The sequence below is a fragment of the Leptonotus elevatus genome, chromosome 1 (genome assembly GCF_054856555.1).
Source record: "Leptonotus elevatus isolate MCC_2025b chromosome 1, RoL_Lele_1.0, whole genome shotgun sequence".
Classification (NCBI taxonomy): domain Eukaryota; kingdom Metazoa; phylum Chordata; class Actinopteri; order Syngnathiformes; family Syngnathidae; genus Leptonotus; species Leptonotus elevatus.
Window position 1 is genome coordinate 10,946,415 of NC_141239.1, and position 17,625 is coordinate 10,964,039.

Consider the following 17,625-nt stretch of genomic DNA (forward strand, 5'->3'; position numbering starts at 1 on the left):
TCTCTGGACAAGTAACAATCAACGTGAATCTGATAATTCCGATGGAGATAAGAAACAGGACAAAAGCGGGCGCTAAAATTAAATGAAACGAGAGAGAGAACTAAATGCGACAGGAGATTTGAAAAAATCATTCTGTAGGTCTGTTACTCGCCAATGGACAAGCTATCGATTTTGGGAAAATTACAGTTGTTTGTTTACATTCAAACTCAGACGTAAAAAATTCAGTATCAGACATCTGATTTTAGTGCCCTCATATTGGTCGTTGGACACAGCGACATGACAAGAGAGAATAGATCTCTGCAACTCCTGTATATTTTCTTGTATAGTTTAATAATACAAATGTTTTATTTAGTGGTTTATTATTGTATTATTGTTTTTGATTAATTATTTTTGTCTCATCACTTTGTCTGTGGTTGTTGTTTACGTACTCTAGTTGAGTTGTGCGAACTGGACACAGATTGGGAAGCAATCTACTAATAGTAAAAGGAAGTGATGAGCTTCAGCTTGAAGATGAAGAGCGAGACGGAATGAATGTTTGCTGCTTGCCTGAAGATTAAAGAAGCTACAGTATCACATTTTGTGTTGTGAATGCGCATGTTGTGAGTTTTCCATTTTCTGAGAATATTTCGAAGGTTGTTACAGAACATGACTGCAATTACAGTGCAAGATACGAAAGTTCCTGAAATGACTGTTGAAACATAAAAAGATGGGAAATTACTCGGGGGCTCATATCTTGCTTTAATACATATATGAATGGCCATAGATGAGAGAGGGGGAGTGAAGGGGAGGGGGCAGTGGAGTTCAGTGCATCAAGCGGTCCTCTGGCAGTCTAAAGCAGCAGAACTAAAGTTCAAGGCAAGTCTGACTCAGCCTTCACTAGAAGATACAAGCCTACCCCCACCCCAAAAAAAGAAAGAAAATTGGGGATAAAGAGAACGGGCCTCCCTTGTAAACTAAAAGTAGAAGACATGTCCACAAGAGATTAGCCAAATTGCTGAAATCACTCCTTGGCTTTCTACTCTTTTAAAGACTTTAGGAACTAAAAGCAGGTCAGGCTGTGTTGTGTTCTAATGGTGTAATTCGATGCTATGATCTTTTAAAGATATGATAATTCCTAACTATTAACAGCTGTATAGGTCAGACATACTAATTATGGATTTTTAGCGAAGCAATGCAAAGGTGCAGTAAAAGGTATGATTTTCGAGATGCAGGCTAGTTTAAAAAATATATATATTACCTTTTGCTCCTGATCAGTGATAAATTTGAGGTTCCTGGTGATATAATTCAAGGCATTATATTGTTTTATGAGGGTCAATTAAAATAATTTCTCTTTAACAGCAGTTTATATGTGTAGTTTTCAAAAAAATAAGTTGTGGTGTCTATTAATATTTCAAGCATAAAAACTCTCATTGCAGTCAAATTTAACTGTGTAAATATAATTCTAATTGCACTGTTTTATTAAAAGCAACTCAGCAGTGAAACATAAAGATTGAAATTATAGTTGAGAAAAATGCTGATTAAGTGAAAAAACAAGATACTGCACCAAAATAATTATTAAAAATATTACCAGATTGCATAAATTAGTTATTAAATGATGAGTAACTTTATGAGCACATTTAATGAGGTTTAGGATCTGCATTGAATATTCGACTTTGATTAGAATAACTCAACATTATCAAAGGATTTAACAACAATATGTTCATTATTGAGGTTGCAGTTAGTTAGCATAACTGCACTGCAAAATACTGAGTGCAGATTCGAAAAGTTTAACTACATGAGGATGGCAACATATAATAAACTACTCACAGGAATAAAAATGCAATGAAATACAGTACTACAATAATAAACATATTTCTCAGAGGCTATTGGTTCCGAATACAACTAGGACCCGACCGCCGCAAATAAAATCACAGGTGGACATTCACCCCCTTGTCTAATATTTAGTGGAAGGTAGTTCCAAAGCGAAGGACCGGCAACTGAAAAGGCTCGATCCCATCTGAGCCTGTGCTTCGTCCTCGGTATCTCTGGTCTGGTCTGCTGACTTGAGGCATCAGGTGCCTGGAGTGTAGGAGTGAAGGAGCTCAGAGAGGTAAAATGGGGCAAAACCATTTTTGACATTTGAAGATAAATAGAAGAATCTTAAGATGAACTCTTAAGTTTCACGGGCAGCCATTGAAGAGAAGCCAGAATTCGGGTTATGTGCTCCCCCCTACGAGCACCAGAGGCAAGCAGCATTTTGGACCAACTGAACACGCTTGAGGGAGGACTGACTACAAAATGAAGTGCATTACAGTAATACATAAGGCATGGATTACAGTTCAGTTTCTAAATTCTGCTGTAAAAGGAAAGTCTTAATCTTATTCAGCTGCCTAAGAAAAAACTGTGTTTGACAACAGCAGCATTTTGCTGGTCCAGTTTAAAATCCCTGTTCAGTTTAACACCCAAGTTTGAGACAGTTCGCTTTACATAGGGCGCCAAAGAGCCCAAGTCAGCAGGATAAGATGGGCCATTGGGACCAAAGACCCTAACTTCTGTTTTCTTTTCACTAAAGTTCAAGAAGTTGAGTGCCATCCAGGCTTTGATTTTTCCAGACTGGACAAAATTGGCCTCAATGAGAAAGTGTTGTTTTTGCTCAGCTAGACTAATATCTGACTGCCATCTGCATAGCAGTAAAAAGAAACCCCATGGTTTCTTAAAATGCAATCCAAGGGCAGTAAATCCAATGAAAACAGAAGGGGGCCCAAAATAGAGCCTTGTGGAACACCATTGCACAGCGGGGCAGTGCGGGAGTCACTGCACCCAAGGCAACCACATACATTTCTGTAAGCCAAATACAATCTAAACCACTGTAGAGCACTACCACTAATGCCACCTGGTGCTGCAAACGAGCCAACAGAATGCTGTTGTCCACTGTAATGAATGCTGCAGTCAGATCCAACAAAACAAGACATACAATACTGTACATAGTCTCTAATGTCATTTGCCAGGAGGATGTCATTAAAAACTCATAACAGGGATGACTCTGTGCTATGCATCATCATAAAACCTGACTGGAAAACCTCCAAGATGTTATGTTTGTCCAAGAAGGAGTTTAGCTACATATGTACCATTTTTTCCATAATTGTTGAAAGGCAGCTTGGAAATGGTCCTAAAATTTGTCAGCACATCTTAACTCTTTGACTGCCATAAACGTTATAAAACGTTTAGCATAAACCTAGGGAAGGGCGCCGAGGACGTTAAAAGACGTCCCCTATGTTTTTTTTTTTTTTTTTCAAAAACGGGTGCAGGAAAGCCTTGGGCAGCTGTGCTGAAAGAATCAGGCTGATCTGATTAGTCAAAGACTCGTTTTGGCCCCTAGAGGGCAGCGATGACTCTCTTTGCACAAGGTTGGATGGGCCGCCCACCGTGGGCGTCAGTAGAAGACGTGAGGCGGAGCTAGAGTGTTGAGGAGACAATGGCTGATCCAAGCCACAATGGCTTGACCAAGCAACCGGTTACAAGCAGCTCAGCTTGAGCATTTTTTTCAAAGACGGAAAGCATCAATCAATACTAAAAAGCGCATTGATGTCAACGATGATGATGACAACGAGCTCTACGCCAAAGTTGGAAGCTTTGGCCTGTTACTATCACGTAGTAAGCCTCACCGGCTACGCGCGGCTAGCGCGGCTAGCGCTGCTAAGGCCGGAAAACGCGCACAATAGCCGGCCGGGTACTTCTGCACAAGCGGACATTCGATCGGGCGATGGAGAGTTGGCATCGACCAATGCAGATTGATGTCAACGATGATGATGACAACGAGCTCTACGCCAAAGTTGGAAGCTTTGGCCTGTTACTATCACGTAGTAAGCCTCACCGGCTACGCGCGGCTAGCGCTGCTAAGGCCGGAAAACGCGCACAATAGCCGGCCGGGTACTTCTGCACAAGCGGACATTCGATCGGGCGATGGAGAGTTGGCATCGACCAATGCAGATTGATGTCAACGATGATGATGACAACGAGCTCTACGCCAAAGTTGGAAGCCTGGACGTGTTTACGATCACGTTGTAAGCCTCACCGGCTACGCGCGGCTAGCGCGGCTAGCGCTGCTAAGGCCGGAAAACGCGGAGCTGCACAAGCGGACATTCGATCGGACAATGAAGAGTACCCCGAGTCCAATGCATATTCATCGGAGGAGCGGGTACAGTCTGATCACGGAGAAGACACTGTTTCTGGACTACGATGCCACCATGAATGGAGTGGATAAAATGGATCATGCAAATGCTGTTGCGTCTTCTTGCACGCAGGAGAGTGTTACACAAAGAAAAACTGTCGTTGAAACATCCACATATTTGTAAATAGCACCACAGTTGCACACATTTGTAAATAGTTTGCCAAATTGTTGTCAAATTGTTACACTGTTGAATGTAAATAAACGTATTTTGCTATCAAAAAACACTTTTTCATTCTTGGTGGTAGTGTTTTATAGAAGTAAAGCACTATTTAGGTGTTTGTGGCATCATTCATGGACAAAAAGAAGTGTCAAATTCACTAGAATGCATGAAATAATATCGTTTCACTAAAAGCTTGATTTCTCCGTATTTGAGTTCAAAACAAGCGAAATCGGATGCAACTAACCATTTTCTATTGTTGATTACTAAAGAACGGAATAAGGTAGAAACAAACTCTTTTTTTCTGATGAAAGATGAAAGTCCAATCTTTCATTTGGTAGTACGTGTGTTTCCATAGTCCAAACAGAACATTTTCTGTGGACCTTGAAAATCAGTCAAAATGCTTAAATCGGCTGGCACTGGCGGCATCCCTTTTCTGAAAACGTCTGGCAGTCAAAGAGTTAATCAAGTCCGGGTTTCTTTAGCTGGGTTTTCACCACAAAATGTTGAAATTGTTGGGGGACTACGCCAGAATACTTAACCATAGTCAGGATTTCACTCTATTGTGTTTCTATTTTTGGTGTTGTGCGGTGCAGGTTGTGTCTTGCTCTCTTAAAGTCTAAAATTGATTTTTCACCTGTATGAACACTTTTGTGCATTTTAATTAGCTAGAATTTGAGACGTTGCCACATCAATCTGTAAAACCAGAGGCCAAGATACCATCACTGTGCGAGTGTTTAGCGGAGTTCTTCTGCATCGCTCAGTGTCAAATCTGACTAGACTCACTTTTTGAAATATTTTCCAGGTATTCTGCGCACAGCTGTCCCTGACATGGACAGGGAAGCCCAGGACCAGTACCTTGTGGTTCTCCAAGCCAAGGACATGGGAGGCCACTTGGGCGGCTTATCTGGTACCACCACCGTCACGGTAATCCTCTCCGACGTCAACGACAACCCTCCACGCTTCACTCAGAGTGAGTAACTTAGTAACTCAATTTACCTCGCACGGGGAAGGATGTATGTTATGTATGTATGTTGGACATTTGGAAGCAGATATAGAAATACATAATTATGACCTCACACCTCCTCCACAACCTGACATGTATGCTCACAGCATGACTACAAACTTTTCACTTTGCTAGCACAATTTTCATGTGAGATGTAAAGATTGTCATGTTTGTGTTACACAAACTATTTGCTTTGCGGGCAGAAAGGTTTTCAAACCTTTTTGACCTGCAGGTCCTGTCAGGAGTTTCATGGCAGCAGTCAGGCAGAGGAGTCTGCTGCAAGGCAGAGCAAGGCTTCATCAAACATTCAGTCAGGGATTTCACTCTTCTATGGAATAATACATTAGCTATCACCAGCACTTCTTTTAAGTACAAAGCTTCCTTAAGAAGTGTTTGATAGAAGTTTCTGTATTCCGTCTGTTTAAATGATGCAAATATGATCATACCTGTAACTCTGAAGCAATTACGTTAGAGTGCACAATTGCAATCATTTAAACATTTGGATTATTGGATATGATTGACCTAGTTGGAATAGACTGTTGGGCTTCTGATAATACCCAGAAGGAGGCTGATATTGTGGTTAGTGAATTCTCTTTTAAAGTTTTGCACTGGCACAGGCTAATAACTACATTTTTAAAATCAGTTTATTTAAAGTTGCAAACCTAAATATTTCTGTCTTGGTTGATTTCAAGTCCACTGGAAGTAGCCAACTAGATCCAAAATTAGGGGTGGGACTGGGGGGCATGAAAGCAACATAACATTTATTTAATATGGAAATCTGCAATCATTTGAACATTGAACGTCATCATTCTATAAGCAACCCTTTTTCTGACTTTCAACTCAACTACAAATCAGTACAATTAAAAGGAGTTACAAGTAGGAAGTATAATGTTGCCAGTCAAATGTCTTTCATTGGATATTGCATCTCCTTTGATTTTTGCAGCAAAAATGTTATTTATAATACCAGCTTTGTCATTATAGAGCCCTTTGATGAATACAGTATGACTGGGACCTGGCTGGTGTGCAAATATTGAAAATCTGCATTTAGTTGACACCCTTTATGAATTCCCAGAAAATATTGAATACAAGGGGATAAACCGCCAATAAGTGTTAAGTGTATTCTGCTTGCAGCCAAATAGCAACAATCATTTCCCATATCATATTTTTAAGGTTATGTAATCGCTTGAATGTAAAAACCCTGCAACATGGCTTTGAGCCAAAAGCTGAAAGCTATGTGGAAAGAGACCCAAATGCAGACTAAAACCAACCAGAACACATCAAAATCATTTTATGCGTGATAATGTAATGTATGCCATGCACTAATCCAAAATGATATCTACCATCAGACCAATTTCAAAGGTCAACCTTGCAATCTAAATCTGAATCTGACTCACAACAATATGCGAAAACATACACTACTGTAGCATGGAAAAGCTAAAGTATGGAATTGGAACTTGCATCTTCTTCATGGAGAGTACAAAAAGTCTGATGGCAATTAATGAATTCAAATGAGCACCGCATGACTAACAAGGAGACCGCTATTATGTTGAATATTCAAATTTGCATGGACATCCGCAGCATCATGTAGCGATGCATGTTGAGTCAAGAGGAGGCTTGGCAAAGGCTGACAACTCGGCGGCTTGTCTCTAGTGTAGCCGACTCCTGGCTTTAGTGCCAAAATTGGACTAATGATGTCCTGCGGTGGGCCGAGTGCTTGTCAAATTGAACCGCCTTCAAAGATGGGGTTTTGGACTGCAAAAGTTTCTTGGAAGAAATCTGGGCTTACTCTGATTACTGTGGTGGATGAGACCTCAAGGTGCCAAAAACAGCAAAGTAAAAAAAAAGAAGAAGAAAGAAATACCACAATGACTAACTCAATGTCTTTGCTTTAATTGCATCCTGCTGAAAATGTATCCAGCAGTTGTTGTTTTGTTTTTTTGGGGCGGGGGGTTGCATCTTTTCAAATTTAGTGTCTTGTACATTTATAGTTTCATGTTCCTTTTTTTGGTTCGTGGGCTTCTTCTTTGTGTGTGTGTGCATGCCCATTGGTGTCTTTCGTGCTTGCTTACACACATCAAAGCCCACCATCTCTATTCCATTCTATTACACACCGTGGCTTTATTTTAAAAAAAAAAGACACCGTCAGATCTAGATTTAGGTCCCCCAAGGTCAGCTTTGCTGATTCCTTGTGACATTTACACGAATGAGAGGATTACAAAGCAGGTATCAGCTGTTTATGACAGCCTTAACAAGATGAAAAAGCAAGTCCTGCTCCGTGGGCTTTTTGCAACACCCTAGAATCTCTCCCTCATTCAAAGCGTGATTCCAGGAACTAAGTGGGTTTGTTGTGTGAACAGTTTTGGAAATTATCAAGGGATTTCATATGCCCTAGAGGAGGTAGAGTAGCAGCAGACGAAAAGTAGGCTAGCGTAGATTGTTTTCGGTTAAATGGTAAGGGGAAACTGCGGGATATTTTCAGGAGCTTCCTTTGGGTCTCATTATCAAATGCCATTCTCCACGTTGCAAATGTGTTTGGACAGCCAAATATTTTGGATGTAGAGTTCCTTTCCGTGTGGCTTTCAAATGACTGGAAAAAAATAAAACTTGAATTTGATCTTCATCCATTTCAAATGAGCTTTTAAAAGTTAAAAGCCCCTTTTAAACAGGTTGTCTGTGACAAATATTCCGCAATACAAAGGAAGGTTTTTAGTGTATTATTCAAAATTATTCCAAACAAAAGATTATTTGACGCCTGTATCCCAGAAATATCACTGGCTTCTCGCTATTTTCCACTTGCTCTATTTTCAACTATGAGCCAACTGACACCCTCTCCCTGAAATGTGCTAACAAGTAAGATGGATGTAAGAATTTCTCAAAAGGGGAGTTTGTATTACTGTCTCATTCCACATCAGCTCACTGCCTGATTAGGTTCTTAATTATGGGAAAAGCGGTGTTGTGGACGACACGGTTGGATAATTGTCAGAATGTAAGCAAGCGTGTTGGGCCTCAAATCACATTTCAGGCTATCATCGTCTTGTTACATAGCTTCGGCATTGATGAGATCTTGTGTGGCTGCTTGCATTCCGCAGGGAAATTAGAATGATGGGACGCTCATGGTGTCGTCTCGTCTTGCTTTGTAGCGAGGCGACTGTGTTGACGGGCAAAGTTGGAATCTAATAACCAAGTCATTTATTCAGACATATTTTCCCATGTTTACAATGTCTGAATAATTTATGGCAGCATCTACTGTGTTGCTGAAATCCCTAAAGGATGAATTGAAAGATACTTGTAGCATTGTGTCTAAGAATAAGAGGCTCACTTAATATAATATAGATGGCCTTCTTTTATTATCTTGCAACTTTAAAAGTGGGTTATTTAGAATAAGCAGTCTATGCAGAATGCAACTAAGTGGCATTAATATCATCAATTGTTTTTCTCCCCCTTCATGTTGTTCAGTATCGCTGATTATGTATTGTTATCATATAGCAAAAGAAGACAGCTCATCTGTTGTCCAGGATGTTGCTCATCCTTATTATTTTCTTTAGCAATGTCTAGAGGGAACTGTATGCAAGACAGCATCAGTGCAATAAAAGAAGAAAAACAATGGGGGCAAACAGATCTTTCTCATCTAAAAATGTAAAAACAAATATGACCCGGTTCTTCCTAGTGCATGGGAAAAATCCTAATATTTCCCTTTTGAGAGAAAAAAAAGAGTCATCAGTATGTGCACAGTTAAAGACATTTTTGCGTGTAATATACACACATTGATGAAACGAAATGAACATAACACGATTTAAGTATGATATAACATCAAATTCACCCCGTGATGTATTGAACTGAGACAGCTGTCCGTTTGCATATTAACCAGCACAATCTAAGTGTATGAATTTCACGGGGGGATGAATGGATAAAAGATATATCGTTAATGATCGAAATATATACTTAAGCATGAAGACCTTAGGTCACTGACAGTGTACTGTAGTGGTACACTTGCCTGATTTTTATACAGGCAATACGTGTTCAATTCCCACTCAGATATAGTGTAAATGTGAATGTGAATTATGACTGGTGACCTGTCCATGGTCTAGTCTGCCTTTAAGGATAAAGGGTATAGGAAATAGAGGGAGTAATGGATGAAAGTGGTTCTGAAGAAACCTGGCGTGGGGCTGGTTATTATGTCAATTTGTGCCACTCTTTGGTAACAGTAGGGTGGAAGTGCAGCGCTTGATATTTCCACATTCTGTCATTGCATTGTGGTATTGTGACCTTGCCAGTAGGAGCCTCAATTTCATGTTTCAAACCAACTGTGGAGCTGCTGGATTCCCAGGTGGGAACATTGAAAGTTATTTTTGTCACGCCCACCACTTTGGCCATTCTTCTTTGACCTTTGTATGAGAAAGGCGTTTCTGCCCACTGGATATTTACCGTTTCATATATTTTATTCTTTTCACACCATTGGCTTGCTAACCATTGCAATTGCCGTGTGTGAAAATTACGTTTGATTACCACTTGCTCGAATACTCCAACCAGAATCACAGCGGTGATATCCTTTTTCAAATAAGCCAGCATGACGTTCACCTTAGTTTTAATTGAATATTACAATGTGATGCAGCTTTAATTTCCCTCCTCTTATTCTTGGTTTATGCTTGAAACATGTATGTTCCATGCTGAAATGAGACATGTGGAATCAGGCCGACAACATTTGCAGACTTTTATACTCTGCACAGCTTGCACTAACTGTTAGCAGATATTCTCCCAGACTATAGGAGGCAGTGAAGAGCGTCTGTGGCATATAAACAACACTTCAGCACAACAGAAGTAGAAAACAATTGTATTTTTTAAAATTTTATTTAATGAAATATTAATAAAAACAGTTTGGTGTCAACAGTCTACATACAATTAACACAATAAATGTCGTCAAAAACACTTGTTTATAACTGCTTTTGCTCGTCCACCATGTTTTATAGGGATTTAGCAGGACCTCTGTATCTCCAACATGCTTGAAGAGAATAGTTTAAAACATGCTGTCTTTCGAATATTTCACCTCATTTAACCAGGATCTTGGCTTTAAACTGAATCCCTTAATTAAAAATGAAATGATGATCAAGAACCACTATGTTCTGTGTGAAATGCAGGAAAGTACACGTCACCCGTTGAATGCGTGCGCTTGGTGAAATGTCAACATCTGATGTGTCCCCTGCCCCAATCCCTGAGATTAGGGCTGTCAAAGGGCAAAACTTAAATTGATTTCCTGGTGACAGTTGGAAGAGCTCTTGCTTAGTCTTCATAAGTATGCACACAGAGGCTCCCAGATGCACATGGGCCCTCATAACTTGTAGCCCTGCAAACTTGGGTTCTTCAGCTACTTCTACAAGAGACGCAAGTGCTATTTTGAATTTTGATGAGCTTTTCAAACAGCCACGGCTTGCCAACAGTGCCACATAAATATATTGAAGGAGCGTCACTCTCCCAGGGGTGTGATGGATGCAAAGATAGATAGTCAGACAGATGACTACATAGGTAGCTCTGATAAGATCAATGTCATTTTTTATTTGTGTTGAGGTTTATTTGATCAGCACCAAGTCATAAATATGTCTAATTAATTCATAGGAGAAAAGTAGACAGGCATTGTTTACGCATTGTTAACTCAATTTACAGCAGAAAGGTGCATTTGTTTTGTTTTTCTGATTTCAAGATGTGCAAAATCCACAGATTCACTAAATGTGTGTTAAAATTGTCAAAGAAGTAAGACAATAGAGAAAAACAAAGAGGGAGTGGGTAATAAATAAGCCTCAGGGGAAATCTAGAGACAATGGTTGGACGGTGGGGGGGGTTCTGGGGAAGTGCACCAAATATAGCGATTCAGGAGCACAACCATGTTATTACTGTAACTGTTATGTAACGCAGCAAAAAGAAGGATGAGGTAGTGACATATTAGAATTCACAACATAATGTCATAAATGATCTCTAGATAATTTGGCGAGACTTCTTCAACATGATGGAATGCTTTTAAAGCCTTTGAGGTTGCACAGTTTTTGAAAATTTTCTTCATCTTTTTTTTTTTTGTGATACTACAGCAGTAGGTCACATCTGGACCGCCTCCAGTCAATCACAGGGCACACTGTAAAAAAAAATATTATTTTTTTAAATCTGTCAGCTGTGGTTGCCTGAATAATTCTGTAAAAAACACAAAAGAAATGTAAACATTTTTTTTGTTAAAAAAATAAAAATACAGATTTTTTTTTTGTTACACACTACCAAAGAACCTTCTGACAAAAAGTGTTATTCTACACTTCTATGATGTAATTTAAACTGTAGCCCAATGTTTTTTGTTTAGTTTTACAGTTTATCTGTGTTTAAATTACAGTCATTTGTGAATTTTCAACAAAAAAAGTGATCTTTTTAACATTTTCTTACTGTCAAATAAACAGCTGTGTTTGGTTCAGTGCTTTACAACGTATTATTGTAAATTAAACAATGATTCATTGTTTTGGTATTAAACGTTTTTTATGTCACAATTTTAGAGAAATTCACTGTTAATTCTACATACATTTTTTAAAGTGTAAACATTTATTATTATTATTTATATTATAATTTATGGGCAATTTAGCAACTTCCATAAACCTGTCCATACCTAGACTATCATTCCTTCTCAATGAACATCATGTCATTATCTTTATACAATAACAAAGATATCAGTCATTGACATACAGCAGTTTCCTCTTGACCCCAAGCCACACATAAGACCTTGACCTTGACTTAATTTTAATCCTAACAGTATTTAATTCACCACAAATTAGTCAGAGCCCACAAGTGTAGTGAGCTCGGCTGTCACAGCCGCTGTGGTCGTGACTTATGTTCCCAATTAACTGGTCTTTGGTCTAAAATGTGCCCCCACACTCACAATCACATCACATCACACACACGCACACACACACACACTCCCCCATCCCTCTAGTGTGCGCTCTTTACACACCCAGTACCCTTGTGTCCCTTATCATGCGCACTCCCCATCTGTTCCTGCTTTAAACATCCTGAGCATACCATCATTTTATAAGTGTGGCAGAAAGTGTCGGTGCAGAGAAATCCCACTTGTCGAGCCTTTTGTTTCTCAGCCCTACCATGAACTATATTGAATTGAAGCTATCGGCTGTATTGTCTGCTAGTGTGCTATTTGTTCGCAACCAAGCAATTGCTGTATCTGCTTTCATGGTGTAATTATTTATTATTTATACTATTAAGGTAAGCATAACACATTATGCAATGCTACTTTTTACCCGTTACTTCAAGCGTGTACGGCTGCTAACTGGAGTTTGTTTGATCAAATGGTCGTATGAGGTTGTAAGTAGGAATTACAGTATATATAAATTATAGATTTATATATATAATATTATATATATATATATATATATATATTTTTTTTTTTTCTATATTTTTTCTGTTGAATCCCCCCTTAGTTTGCTCATGCCGTGTCATCCCGTCCCATGACCGTCAGCCACGTGCTGACGTCTGCCATTGTTTGCAATGGCACGATAAGGGCCGGAAAGCTGGCGCTCTTTAAAATGCATGAAAGTAAGTCCTGAGGGCAAGTGCAACAAAGCGTGAAGGAGGGAGGAAAGAGACAACGTGATGGAAGGATGGAAAGGAGGGAGAGGGTAATGGAAAGAAAGGAAAAGGGGAAAGCTAATGGCTTGACAGTGATAATCAGGCGTACTGAAACGCACGTCAATTTCACACAGAATTGAGTTGATGCTGGGAAATTGAATGGAGCAGGTTTTCATTGCTTTTTAGTAGCCAGTGCAGATGTGTGTGTTGACGCATGCACAGTTCGACGTGTATGGACACAATGTGTATCAACGTCACCACATTTGGCCCACAACATGAGGGCAGTGGAACATTGCTTTAGCCTATTTGTAATCTAAAGGCAGACACTTTTGGCTGGTGGAAGCACTCTGATGTTCACCCCTCCCATCCTTTGAGATGCTTGGTAGAGGTTGTCCGTAATCCATTATAGTTTCTACCTGCATAGCATAAATAATTCCATGGTCTCACAATAGGCATATGCGAGGTCTCAAGGAACACTCTTGGCATTCTCACCTCTGGGAACTCCTTCAATACTGTTGGAAAGCCATTTCAGGTGACTACTTCTAAGAGTGTGCAAAAAAATCATCAGAGCAAAGAGTGACTATTTTGAAGAAACTCAAAAATAAAAGATGTTTTCAATTATTTCACCTTTTTTTTTTTAAGTACATAACTCCACATGTTCATTCATAGTTTTGATGCCTTCGGTGAGAATCTACAATGTAAATAGTCATGAAAATAAAGAAAATGCATTACTCTTATGTAGTGATGGGTGAGTACTGATACCAGGTATACGTATTATTTTAAGGTATCGGTACTCATGGTCTATGGAGGACCAAAACTGCCAAAATAAATGAATAAAAGTGAAAATAAAAACAGATAGGCCTATAAAAAATATAATTCCAAAATTAAATACAAGAAATAAAAATAAATAGAAATAAAAATAACAAAATATATATCTATCCATGAATAAATAAATAAAAGTAAAAAAATTAATGTAAAAATCAATGTCCACATAAGTACAAAAATAAATATATAAATAAAATCAAATATCAATCAATAAATAAAAATGCTCTTGCGACAACAATTCGTGGTGACAATGGACAAGTCGCCCATTGCTCTCCATGCAAGCCGGTGAGACTTCCTTGTTCGCCGACCCGCTCACTCGACCATTGAAAGGCAGTTTGCAATGGTGAAGTCCAACCCAAAACACGCCTAGGACCGCCCCTTCATTTGAATAACATTTCATCCTGACAGAGCATCTGCAGCATGAGAGCAGAGTGCTTTTATTTATTGATCGATATTTAATTCTATTTATATATTTATTTTTGCATTTATTTCGACATTTATTTTTTGAACCTCATTTAAAAAAATGTGTTTATTTTTACTTTTATTTATTTATGGATATGTATATGTTGTTATTTTTATTTCCATTTAGATACATTTTTTGTATTTAATTTTTGAATTATATTTTTTATGTAAACATGTTTTTTCACATTTATTAATGTATTTAATCATTTATTTATTTAATGTTGGCAGTGTTGGTCATGGATGCTGCCGATAACAGCCACCAATGCTTAAGGCAAACAAAATCTGTCATCAAAGAAGACCTTCTCAATAGTGGTGGGAAAATGGGGTTTCATGAACCACGTGAGATATATATATATATTTTTTTGCTCTTGCCGCTATACTACAGCAGTTTGACTCATCGCTGAATCGGTTCACAATTTCTTATCTATGTGGAATAAAATTTTAAATATCAAAAGTTCTAGCTGTATTGGTACTCGGTATCGGTGAGCACTCAGGGAGTGAATACTGGTACTGGTATTGGCTTAAAAAAAGTGGTATCGAACATTGCCGTGAAATTTTATGACTTGCATAACTCCCGAAACGACCATGTTCATATTTATGATTTGACAACTTGCACCCAACAGCAGCACAAACTTGTTGTAAAGACACAAGACTGCTGCATGTTTTAATCTTGATTTAATGACCTACACCTACTAATGCTCTATTGAGATTTAGAAAAACAAAAGCTACCAAAAACTTTTGCTTGTGGCTTTTATTAGTGTGGTTGTAGTTTGAAGGGCTGCAGAACTGCAGCACACTCACAACAGTAGCCATTTTGTTCTGAATATCTGAAAGTGTCAGTCTAAGATGAGCATTATTTATCTTTAAATGGGGATGTTGTTTTTGTTGCTTTGGAACTAAATAGATGCACATCTTCAACACACTGTAATTATCAAGTGCATACAAGTTCACACTGAATATGCAAATACATCTTTGCAAAATCCATGTGACAACGCACACGTACACAGTATTAAACTGTCTTTCAAATCGTGCATGCGCATTAGTATAAGCCTCCTACTCATGGGGGCAGACATTGTTCAGGCAAGAAAAGCCTTTCCAGACAGAAATTGCTCCCTTATATCATAACGCACAGTTGGGCCTTCCACTGCAAAGCCTTTGCCCTGGAGTCAATGGTAGCGCATTACAAACGGCTGCTTGGATAAATTCCTCCATGCCCTTAGTCAGGCTGGGTGGGAGTGCTGCTGCAGCCCAATAACCACATTGTGTGTGTCCTATAAGTGCATGGGCGTTTAAGTAGCAGGTCAGTTGTTCTCATGGGTTGTGGTTTTTTGTTCATTACCCAATCCACCCCCCCACCAACCCACCCACCCCCTCTTTCCTCTCTCTCTCTTCCTCCATCTCGCTCTGCTTCTTCCTCACATCCGCATGCAGCATCACGAGAGCTGCATCAAATCGGCAACTGCTGTGTGCGGTCCAAACACAGCCGTTCTCTTCAATAGGATTTTCTTCCTCAATCCAATACAGCCTGCGAGGGGAAAATTCATCGTGCAGTAATCGCCGCAAACAACAAACCGTTTCCAATAGACCTGCAATCGAAGTAGTCCAGCCTTGCAAAGCCCAAGAGGGTCTTAAATTCTCCACACTTTTCCCAGATCCAATGCTTCTTTACTTGCCACCATCGAGTAGAACCTGGCAAATGTAAACCTTCATTAAAGTTAACAAATCGGGCCAATTCTCCCAGTGAACTCTATTAGATCAGTTCATAGGAATGAAGTGAATACATCACATCTATTTTACAGCAGCAGGGCTTGGCCTTCGCGCTCAGAGAACACACTAGGAGACGGGGTGCAAAGAGACTGTCTTAACAATTTCATATTTTTGGTCTTACTTCATCTGACCTGGCAGCGTGCCCTCTCACGCAGAATAATAGGAGCTAAAGCCATTCTCTCTTTTGCCCAGCCATCAGTGAGCCACGGAGAGTCGCAGAAGAGGAAGTGATTTCCATGTTAATAGGAGCTTTTTTTCTCCTCTTCTCCATCAGTCCATCCTCACTTCCTGCCTGTTAAACACATACACAACTCCACTTGTTCATCGGTCCTTGAACATTCACTTCTTCTGCTCCTTGTGCTGCAAAGTTGCCTTTTCATCCTCAGCCTGTTTACTTCTCTTCTTTCCTCCCCTACCTTGCACTCCCTTCCCTCTGTCGAGCTTGATGAATGGACTTACTGGACTGAGAGCGGCACATCCCGACAGGGTATTGCGGCCCACTGCAAGATGCTTCACGTCACTGTGCGTTCGGATGGCTTTCCTCCCTGTGTATTTGCTTTCAATTAACCTGCCTTTCATGTACGGTATTTTTCTTCTATTCGGTAGAATTGGCTGAAATTGTGCAATGGCCACATTTGGTGGTTCAGCGTGGGCTGCCAGAGTCAAAGGTGATTCAAACATTTGGCCCTTTAACCTATGTAGCTATAGCGGGTCTCTTACACTAGTCTTGATCCTAAGAGTATGTTGTGATTCTTAGTAGTGTTCGTCAACATTGAAATGAGCGTAATAAGTCTGAAGTTGACTTTTGTGACTGTGGTGTTGCACCTCTCTCTGGTTAGATTCCAACAGAAAATTTGCTAAGGCTTGGTGGTCAGGGACGGACTGTGTACAAAACTCAGTCCAGGAAAATATTTGTTGACGTTGGGGGTGTGGACGATGAACAACATACACCGATTCCTATTTATCGATGACGTCCAGCGATTATTATTTGGGGAGTGCACACGGCGACCGGCAACATGCGGCAATTGCTAATCATTGGGGGGTCAGGCGGCCCACCATGCCTAAAGCACTGGGGGAAGCCCTGTAATACAATATCAGTCTAATGCTGAATCCGAGGATGGTCAGAAGTTGGATTTATCCAAGTTGTTTTTTCCAAGTTCTGACTTCAAAGCGTTGGAGGCGAAAGTTAACAACCAAAATGAAGGACAATGATAAATAGTTTTTGATTTTGGTCCTCAAAACTCATTTTGACCTCCACAAAACTTGCCTTCTTGCAATTTTGATTCATTTATTGTTTTTCTCTTATTAGTGGGAATGCTGTCTGCCACACTGTAATATGTGGGTTCGATCCCTGCTAGAAACAATTATTTTGTAGAAATGCAATATTGAATACTAATCATTATCAAATTACTTTACAGCCATTACTTTTGATGTCATTCGTCATTATTAAGTTTTGTCACTGTAAAGTGGGTGAGTGGTTAAGCGAAATGGCTGGTGATTAGTGTTCCTGCGTTCGAATCCAGCTTCAACCAATCTTTAACACATATGCAATATTGAATACAAATTATTTCACTATTAATACTTTGTAAATGT

At 39.5% G+C, this 17,625-nt stretch overlaps 1 protein-coding gene across 1 annotated transcript in view; it reads left to right on the plus strand.

The window, feature by feature from the left end:
• The window catches only part of cdh24b (cadherin 24, type 2b), a 206,749-nt gene that overhangs the window by 133,482 nt on the left and 55,642 nt on the right, over positions 1-17,625 (plus strand). The window contains 1 exon segment of the mRNA XM_086074315.1: positions 5,173-5,340. Within this exon segment, the coding sequence (XP_085930441.1) occupies positions 5,173-5,340 (168 nt within the window).